Source organism: Sorex araneus, chromosome 1 (assembly GCF_027595985.1).
Source record: "Sorex araneus isolate mSorAra2 chromosome 1, mSorAra2.pri, whole genome shotgun sequence".
Lineage (NCBI taxonomy): Eukaryota > Metazoa > Chordata > Mammalia > Eulipotyphla > Soricidae > Sorex > Sorex araneus.
The window spans coordinates 439380291-439391045 of record NC_073302.1 but is presented as its reverse complement, the minus strand read 5'-3'; the positions used below and the strand labels follow the sequence as shown (position 1 = coordinate 439391045).

General features: G+C 40.5%; 1 protein-coding gene across 1 annotated transcript in view; it reads right to left on the bottom strand.

Moving 5' to 3' along the window:
* MGAM (maltase-glucoamylase) overlaps window positions 1–10755 on the bottom strand; it is a 120881-nt gene that overhangs the window by 97982 nt on the left and 12144 nt on the right. Inside the window, 1 exon segment of the mRNA XM_055129602.1 lies at window positions 8714–8796. Within this exon segment, the coding sequence (XP_054985577.1) occupies window positions 8714–8796 (83 nt within the window).

Sequence of the window (10755 nt, the reverse complement as noted above, 5' to 3'; positions counted from 1 at the left end):
CCTTGCTTCCTAGCACCCCAAAAGCAGGGTCCCGATGAGGGACTGGATGGACCCAGGGCAAGCTGTGAGCTACCCTGGCATCAAAATGGGCCAGATCGAAGCACCATAATACCTAACTATAAGTTAAAAGCATGGTCATGGACAACCTCTGTCATGATCCAAAAAGTAACAGCTGGATTAGGATCCTGCTACAGTTAGGACAGATTAATCTGGCCTGAGCACTTTAGTCTGAGGTCTATAGCAAGATGTCCCCAGGAGAGCCACCCTCCAAGCTCAATGTATCTCTGTGTCCATACAAAATAACTAATATTAAGAATTAGAATTAAGATGTTAATTAATATGTTAATTAAGGTATTGGACTAAGGAGAGGAGAAACATCCCTAAATGGTATTTTCCCTTGAGCAGAATAAGGGCTTTCATATGTTGATTGTGTTACCAAACTGGGTGTGGTGACTACCCCCATTATGGGGAGATGGGGAGAGACTAGAGAGAGACCAGGGGCAGCGAGAGGGAGCATAGAGAGACTAGCGTGGTGGACAGGAGGAGACAGAAATGAGGGGCAGTGTGAGACTAGAACGCGGAATTTAGTGAGATTGGAACAGGAGCGTGGAGAGAATGGAATAAACGGCAACTGATCACCAACCAGCCTGACCCTCATCTCATCCTTCGTCTGCCCTTAGCATCGGCCAACCCAGGTTGGGGAGCGGCCCAAGACCACCAAATGCAGGTGGCAAGAGACCCATGGAGGATTTTCCTAGCCACCCGGAGATTACACAACAGAGGAAGAACCTGAGACCTACAGATATAAAGGTCAGATTCCATAGCTAGTAGGAGGGCAGAGACCAAAGTTGAGTTCTCATAACCTGCATTTCCCTTTTCCTGGTTGAATTCTGCTGAGCACATTTTCAGCAAGTTAAGTTTTGACAAAAAAAAAAAAAAAAACAGAAATTTGCATGACTATTTGAACAATCAGATTTCATCAAAGGCTAATTTTTTGCACCAATAGCCATAGGGAGGAGAGAATAACCATGTCTTTCTGCAATAACATCATCACGAGACCAGCTTTAATGACGCATTCAATGTTCATCAGTAGTTACTAATTTTTCCTTTCACTCAGTTAAGACTTTAGTGTTTTATTACAAAGAAAGGGGAATGTGTTGATAAAAATGTTAAAGAAAACGATTTTTGCTTACTTCCCAGAGATAAATTGTTTCTTCTATGGATTGGGGAAAAAAATCAAAGAGTGATTGAACAGCTTGATGAAGGGCTTATTGTTATTGACTCATGTCAAAACACCAGTCTCCTTTCAGCTCGAACATGATGCCCACTCAATACATATATTGCAAACCACAATACCCAAAAGGAGAGAGAGAGCAAAAGGGAATGCCCTGTCACAGTGGGGGGATGGGGTTGGGGTGGTGGGAGAGATACTGGATCATTGGTGGTGGAGAATGGGCAATGGTGGAGGGATGGGTACTCAATCATTGTATGACTGAAATGTAAGCACAAAAGTTTGTAAGTCTGTAACTGTACCTCACAGTGATTCATTTAAATTACTTTTTAAATAAAAAAATTAAAATTAAAAAAACATCAGTCTCCATCATGGAGCTGAGCAGTAGTGAGAACTGGAGAGTGGGGCAGAGTTTGGGGCATATAAAATTAAAATGAGTGTTGAAACCAAGGAAAATAGTTATAGCAAGAAGCTATCAAGATGATACATAAAGGTACATGAAAATAATTAGACCCCAGACACGAAATTCCTCTTTAAGTTGGACAAGAATTACAACTTAAGTGAAACTGGAAAAATAATATAGAATTTGGTATGATCTCCAATGCAGTATCAAGGTGAAAGCCGCAGAAAAAAATTCTGTAGTGTGTGAAATAAGGAAGTAAAACAAAGGTAAAATTTAAGGGTTCCAGAGTGGAGTATAAATGTTTCAGAAAAAGTGAAAGTTCTACTCAAAGTGAATGTGACAAGAAAAACTATCAAAAGAGCTTGCCACTTCTGCAATTCCCACGGTCTGGGTGCTTTACATTCCCAAACTGTGCTTATGTTTGCCATAAGTATTCGGAGAACATTGGGCAGGACTTGAGAGATCACTAAAATTTAAATTATGCTTTCACCACAATTTAATGAAATTCCTTTAATTTTATGAAATTCCTTGCACTCGGTCAACAGCTATTTTTTTTTTAGCTTGTGAACTTTCCTGAGCATACTCTCATTTCACTGATAAGAATTTGAGAGTTTGCAAGCAAACAGTGATTAGGTCACGGCATTTTTCAGAAGCAAAAGCTGGACAGTTCCTAGCGCATAGAATCAGGCTGCCTTAACAGGCTGCGACCTAATGGTAAAACCATCAGTTTAAGGCATAAAACAAAACCAAGGTTTTATCCAGAGCTCTATAACTTACTGCTCTTCCTAAACGATGCTTCTCCACTAATGCTGTGCAAACACAGAGTCATTCTGAGGGTGGACACTCACAGCAGAAAGCAATATACTCTGATACATTATAAAACTTGACTCATTAAATACTCATTTGATAGGAAAATGGAATTTGGAAAAATATATCATAAGCTAATATATAACAACTAGTTGATAGTGTCTGTTATCAAAGATGACAAAGTTTCTAATAAAATAACCTTTCAAATACTATCATAAAGATTATTATTAGCACTGTAGCTATCCATATGATAACACGGACTTGCTAACTATTCTCAGCCTTGTCATTTGGTATGGTTACAGGGGTCTGCAGGCTTTTCTAATCATTTATAGGAATCTTGAAAAGAGAAAGGGTGGTTTTGCTTGTTTGTTTGTTTGTTTTGGTTTTTTTCGGTTTTTTGTGTGTGTTTTGGGTCACACCCAGCAATGCACAGGGGTTACTCCTGGCTCTGCACTCAGGAATTACTCCTGGTGGTGGTCAGGGGACCATATGCGATGCTGGGAATCAAACCCAGGCCAGCCGCTTGCAAGGCAAACACCCTACCCGCTGTGCTATCACTTCAGCCCTCAAAAAGGTTTTAAATTATCCACCAACCCAACCCTTTCCTGAACTACATTTCTGGAATTTGCACTAAACTTTGGACCCCCTGTCATCGGTGGATCTTTTAGCTCTGAAATTATGAATAAAAAGCTTCATCAAGGAAGCAGAAAGAGATGGGTTATCTCAAAATGCCCAGATTTGGAATAAGTTTAGAGCTCTCCCTATCAAATCTGCATGGGAGGATGTCCAAGTAGTGTTCCCCAAAGTGGGCAATAGCGCCCCCCCTAAGGAGTACTGGAATGATGGGGATGAGATTAGTCACTGGTACAGTTTGGAGGGTTCTTTCTGTTTGTTCATACCAGATTGGGGGTTACTGAGAGATGTTTTTAAGAGTCAAATAATTTTGAGAAGTCTGGTCTAAGTGGAGCCATACAGACACAAAGAAAAATAACTAGGAAGCAAAGAGATAGTACAGTGGCTAATGCACCCATCTTGCTCTTGATCCACCCACCATTCAATTCCGGCATCCCATGTAGTTCCCCCATGAGTTATTCCTGAATGCAGAGCCAGGAGTAACCACTGAGTGTTGCTGGTAGTGACCCAAAAACCAAGGGGAAAAAGAAAATGAACTAGTTTTCTACCGACTAGTTCCTAGTACACTGTGACAGGTCAAAGTATGGCATGGGGGGGAGATCAAACATCTCCTGACTTAGTTAGCCCAAAACTCTATGTAAGTACAACATGTCTAGACCACAAATTCTAAACCTTGACAAAGTAACACATAAAAGGACCTCTATCTTAGACTCCAACTTTATTACAGTCATATTTCTCTTTCCCATCTAATATTTTGGTTAAGTAGAGTGATCCGCTAGGTGACATACACACCTCTTATTTCCTCCTCTCTTCATTCCATTGGTCAAAAGCCTATTTATCTTTCCAGACTGTCATTTTCTCTTTGATACTAATCTCTTCTATCTTATGATTCCCAATATCTTTGTTATTTTTGATATCTTTATTTTATCACTGTATCATCACTATATCACTGTCATCCCGTTGTTCATCGATTTGCTCGAGCGGGCACCAGTAACGTCTTCATTTGTCCCTGTCACATGCTAGTGTAGCCCAATGGCATCTGCTCATTCCAGGAACATGAAGAGCACATTGTTGTTACTGCTTTTGGCATATCAAATACGTCACGGGTAGCTTGCCAGGCTCTGCTGTGTGAGCACCTTCTTGCAGATTATTTAGTTGGCATCTCTACTAGTGGAATTTATGACAAGGAAAATGAACTTAATCGACCCCATGGCCCTCTTGATAACCGCTGTAATATTTGTCCTCATACTCAAGTGGACTTCTACCCCTATAAAGGAGAGAGGATAATAAGAAAAGGAAATGAAGTCTTTTTGTAGTATGACCTTTGGGCAGACCGAAATAGCAGCTCTGAAAAGCACTGGGCATTACTGCAGCCTCTTCACAGGGATGGCTATAGTGTTACAGGGGCCAGCACTCCCACCTGCAGCAAGCTTCTATTCTGTGCCTGATAGAAACTTGCTGATGTATGCCACAAAGCATCACTCAGAAAGCTGCACTTGGTTTTTATGCTTAACAAGAAAAGTGATAGATAGTGTATGTGTGGTGCACATTACAATCACAATATCTGTTGGATATCATTGGTTTGTCCTTTCTCCCTTGCCACAGAGTTTGGGCTTATCTGGTAATAATCTCTAAACTATTCTAGACTACATTGGTATGTCCTGCTCCCCTGCCACTAGGAGCTTAGTTAGATCAGTCACGCCCATCAGGGTGCTCCCGAGTCACTCCCATTCCTTTGTTTATCCATAATCACTTCTATGCTCCCTTCCCCAACTAGTTATTCAGTCCTTCCCCTAATCAAACTCTGTTAATCTGTAAGGTCAGACCTTGCTAGGACAGTGAACTTGTATTGTAAGTTAATATTGTCTTTGTCCTCTATTATGTCTTTTGAATAGTTTACTTTAAAACAATATCCTTTTTGTATGGACAAAGAAAGACATTTATTAATATGCTTTGGTAACATGGGATTTAATTGGCTTCAAATATTATTCACTCCCGGACTGTAAAAGTCAGAAAAATATGAAAATATATAGGGACATGGTATTATAGAATTGGAAACAAGTTTATCTTTGGATATTATTAATGACTGCATGCTAATTAATTAATGAATGCTCAGAGATAGGAAAATTATTAAAACTTGAACTAAATGAAGGAAACATACAATCTGTAGTATTAATTCATATCTCTGAGAAATGGCCAACATCCAGAGACTATAAAACCAAGCTCCCGGAAGAGAGCGACACAAGAGTCTCCTGGCTCATTGCCTGGCTATATTCACCAGGGCCCCTTGGAGGGGGTGGGTTGAGTTTCCCTCCCTGCCCCAAGCAGAGCTCTGGCAGAAGACTTCCAGAACCCAGCCGCAACCATGCTCAAGGCCCCTCTCCACATATTCAAACCAGCCTCATGCATGAAGGAAGCAGCAGAGGAACTCAGGTGTGCAGGACTGGGGCTGAGATCTCTAAGTCTGCTTGGATCAGGACTGGGCCTCTTCCGCCCAGATCCCCCATTTTCCAGTAGCTAGGTGGTCATATCCAGAAACTGCCCCCAGGGCCGTGTAATCCCATCAATGGCCAACATACAGAGACTATAAAACCAAGCTCCCGGTTTATAGTGTTTATAGCCTAGTTCTCCCTCTCTGAGAACCTAGCAAGCTACTGAGAGTTTCCTGCCTGCATGGGAGAGCCTGGCAAGTTCCCTGTGGCGTATTCATATGCCAAAGCCAGTAACAATGATGGGTCTCTAACCCTGAAAGAGCCTCCAATGAGGCACTGCTGAGAAGAATGAGTAAAGAGAGGCTGCTAAAATCTCAGGGCTAGGACAAATGGAGACATTGCTGAGACCATTCGAGAAAATTGACAATCAATGGGATGTTGATGATGATGAAAGTATCAAAACTCAATAAACCAAACACCTCACAACAAATACTCTATCCACTAGATTATCATTCATATTTGAAGTAACTATACAGAACTTCAGGAATCAATAACAGCTCAGTTTAGGGAATTCATGGCTTTAAAACCAGTTATGTAAAATGTGTTAAAAGAGCTTTTTTTTGAATTACAGGAGAAACTTACCACATGGTATTGAATATGGTACTCACTAACGGTATATATGGGTTGTCCTCTACTAGGTTAAGAAAGTTTAAAAACATAGAACAACTAGTCATTACAAATGGATTTTTATTGATTTATTTTATAATAATTCTATTTGCCACTTTAAGTGTTTTGTGACCAAGGAATATGAAGTAAATTTGCTATATGCCTGACAAGGGGGCAAAAAATAAAAGAAGCTTCTTTTGTGACAGGAAAGATATGATGATTACTGCAGTAAGGTTCAAGAACAAAATAAAATTCAATGCAATGTCTTAGATGCCAGATTGAAATCTAAGCTATGCAAATGAGAATATGAGTATACTGTATTTGGTTAAATAATTAAAATTGTCTTATTGACATGGGTTAAAATTATATAGCAATTAATCCTCTTATATTTATTTTGTTGATTGATCTTCTGATATTTTCATTTGCCATTTCTTTAAATTCTGTTGTAGCAAGCAATAGAAAATTACTGTTTTATGCCTGCTAAGGGTTAGATTAGGGGGTGTTAGGGGCCTTGGGGACACTGGTGGTGGGACTGATGTTGCAATATTGTAAGCTTGAAGCAATTCTATTATGAATAGTTTTGTAAATCATGATGTCTTAATAAAATTTTTTAAAGAAAAAAAAAAATATTATTCACTCCCGGGCATCTGCTTTCTGGACTTAAGCCTCAGCTGCCCTTACTTCCTAGCACTCCCAAAAGCAGGGTCCCGACGAGGGACAGGACGGACCCAGGGCAAGCGGTGAGTTATGTGCTACCCTGGCATCGAGATGGGCCTGGTCAAAGTGCCTAATGCTTAACTATATGTTAAGAGATTGGCCATGGACATGTCATGTCATGATCCAAAAGCAACGACGAGACTAGGACCCTGCTAGGGCTAGGAAAGACTAATCTGGCCTGGGCACTGTAGTCTGAGATTGAGGTGACCCCAGGAGAGCAATTCTATAAGCTTAATGATCTCTTGCTATGTCCATACAAAATGATTTATAATATGAACACTTATATGTTAGTTGGACAAAGAGAGGAGAAACACACCCATGGGATTCCGCTCTTGGGCGGATGTCCTGCTGAAAGAGATTCTGTCCTAGTGAAAGCATCCCCTAAGGGATAGAACTTTACCCCCTATTAATTGTAACCACACCTATGCATAAGCCCCAGTGCAGCATCCTGCACTGGATTTGAGGTGGCTGTAGGAGGGAGTTGGAGGGGAAGCAGAGAGAGAGAATGAAGTAGGATGGGAGAGGAAGAAGCAGGAAGAGAATCAGAGGAGAATGGAGATGGGAATGGAATAAACTGCAACTGAGACCAACCAGTCTCGCTTCCATTCCTTCCTTCACCTGCCTTATCATCACCATCAACCTCCCCGGGGTGGGGGAAGCAACTGGAGACTACTGAACGTGGATGGCGGGAGAGTCAGCGCCGCTGCCCTGTGCCCTGTGCCTGGCGCAGTGCCGTGAGGCGCTCCTCGCCCCTTTCTTTTCTTTTTTGTGTTTTTACACAATATCTAGCTGGACTTCAGCATATTATGAAAAAACACTGTGCTACATTGCAGTCTAGAGAATCTGCCACAGAGCCAGCACCAAGCCTGTGAACCGGAAACTCCTGGTTTATCTATTAGCAAAACAAGAACAGGTAGGTGAGGGGACAGAGGTTTATGATAGGTAGAATAAGGAGAAAGGCAGAATTGGCAGACAAGAGCTGGAAAGCTTATTCCAAAGGTTTCCCAAACTGTATTCCAGACCTACTTCTGAGTTGGAAAACCACTGAGGCAAGGCTCCAGGGTGCCCATTTCTGCTTAAGGAAATACCCCTTGAGATAAACCCACTTAAACTTTTGTCCGGATATGCACAGAGTGTTCAATATGCAAAACTTTGGCTGGGTTAGCTTAGCATCAATAGGCAACTGACTGTACAATGCCACCCTTGTTTCTCTAAAGATCATTGGTTCAAAGCAGTAAGTATCAATTGTGAAGAGAAGTTGAAATTCTCAGTCCTCAGCTGTTAAGCCCTTCACCCCACACTTCTGTCTCTTATTTCTGTCGTTTTTTCTTAATCCCTAGTGGTTCCTCTGCTTCAACCCTATTTTCTGGGACTGGTCTCTGGCAAATATCTAGCTGAACTTCAGCAGATTATCAAGACTGAAGTAATAACCCAGATGCATGCACTCTCTTTAATCTGTTGCCTATTACTATCTTCCTCCCAAAATACAACTGTCGAAACGTTGTCCTTATTTAAAATTACCTTGACCCCCTGTGCATGGCTTTGTTTTTCTGTTTTAGATCCTAGATAACCCGTGGAACTGTGAACGAAGAGGGACAGACAGATAGTAATAAACAAGCGGTTTTAAAGGCAGAAAAGACACCCAGTTGTAGAATGAATCTGACTTTTGTATGAGACATGCTTATACAGGAAACAGTTTAAATAAAATAATGAAATTCAGATTTGTGGGTAAACTGTGCTTCTTTGGTTTTTTACAAAGCCTATGGACACAAGGGAATTTTCCAACTCTTCCTGTTTATACTATCATGCAAGTATGGATGATACCTCTGTGGGTGTCTGGTCAAGGATGCAGCTGATCCGATCTTCTTTATTTATTTTCGCACACTCAGTAGCATCAGGAACTGCACCTAAAAGCCAGCATGAAATAATAATTAGACAGATTCAATATCAAGCATTCAATATTCCCATAGTTCTCAACACCTTTGATTATATGCACTCCGCAAATGATCAAGTTTCCTTCACTCTGAGGTCTTGCAATGCATACATTCACTCTACAAAGACTCCTTTTGCTTCTGTTGACTGTAGGTATGTATGCCTGTATCATTTCCTACAAACAAGAACCTTCCCTACAAGACAGCACCTACAAGATCAAGCACTTGACTCCACCACTAGCTTGGGAACCCCCCAAGGAAAAAAATCAGTTATCTCTAATTCTGGAATCAATAAACTATGGTCTGAGGACTGAATCAGGTCATTGCCTAATTTTCTTTTCTTTTCTTTCCCTTTTTTTTTACTTTTTAACTTTATTTTTAATTATAGTATCCTTAGGCCTAAGCCACATGAGGTATTTTCTGGTATTTTGTGGTGGGGGGAGGAATTTGGGGCCACACTTGGTGACCCTCAAGGCTTACTCCTGGCTCTGTGCTCAGAGGATGATATACAGTAATAGCCATTGAGCAGAATCTGCCATATGCAAGACAAGCACCTTAACCCCTGTACTCTCTTCAGCCCAGGTTTTATACTTTTTAATGCATTGTCTATAGTCGCTCTTTCACTAAGAAGGGAAAATTGAATGGTTAGGACAGAGATTCACAAAAGGTAAGACATTAGTTATCTGGTTCTTTACCAAAACATCTGGAGGTGTTGCTCTGTCCTTCTCTACCCCCTGCTCTGGTCCTTCTCTATCCCCAGCTGCTGATTTATACATGCAGAGGAGGATGTTGCATTGAATGTTACTCGCTAATCCTAAGAACCTGAATTCTGCTTACTCTGTCTTTAAACAATACTTTTGAGGGAGAACATTCTGATGGAAATGTAGTCTTCTGTGACAAAAACTGTAGAGAGAGACCAATAACATAGACATTGGCAGCTAGATTTCACCAAGGCACTTTAATTGGATTTAAGAAACGATCAAGTAGAAAATTCAGGTTGATTGTGTACTACCATCAGGAAGAGAGATTTCTTTAAGGTGTTCTGCAATAAGCTAATAGAAGCATTCAGACAAAATAATGAGGGTTGGAACCGGTTTTCTTTTCATTTGCCTTTCTAGTTCGAATTGGTGAGTTGAAAAATCCCATATGGAGACTAGCTTCTGCCTGAAATGAAAATTCCATCTTCAGGATTATAAAATGGTCAGTTGAGTCATTGTTTAATCAATCTAACTTCTCACAAGTGTAGATTGCATGATCTGGGTTCGAGGGGACAAGGAAGAAGGACATGCCAGGTACAGATTGCTCCTGGAAGGTATGGGTTCATCTGGCTCTTAGATGAATCTCAGTTAAGTCATGAATAACTCAGCATGACTCATTTTAGAGCAAAACGGTTCAACAACTTTTTTAATATAAATAATTTATTCATTCCTTCAGAATAGTAGGAACTTGTTCTTTAAATACTAGAAAGATGAGTTTCTGTTGACATTAATTCAAATAATGATTCTCCCACCTCCCCTTCCCACACACCCCCTTGTACACACACACACACACACACACACACACAAGCACACACATGTACACACCGCATTTTTCCCCTGGAGGTCGTCCAAGTCAGTTTAGGAAAACTATGCTGTCATTGTTCCTTTTTCTGTTTGTTTTTTTCATTTCATGAAAAGTTTATTAGAAGCAAACACTAGAGAGGCATAAAATCTACCAATATAAAATACATGCATTTTCAGTGATGTTTGGGCCTAGAATTCCAAGTCAAGCATTGGTAGCATATCAATAACATCTTGTAAATTTATCCAACAGCTATTAGAGCATGGTTATGTGCTAGTTATCTGGCAGGTACTTGGAGAACATCAATGAGCAAATAAACATATTCTTAACAGATGAATATACCAGAAATGTGGTACAAACATACACTGGAATATG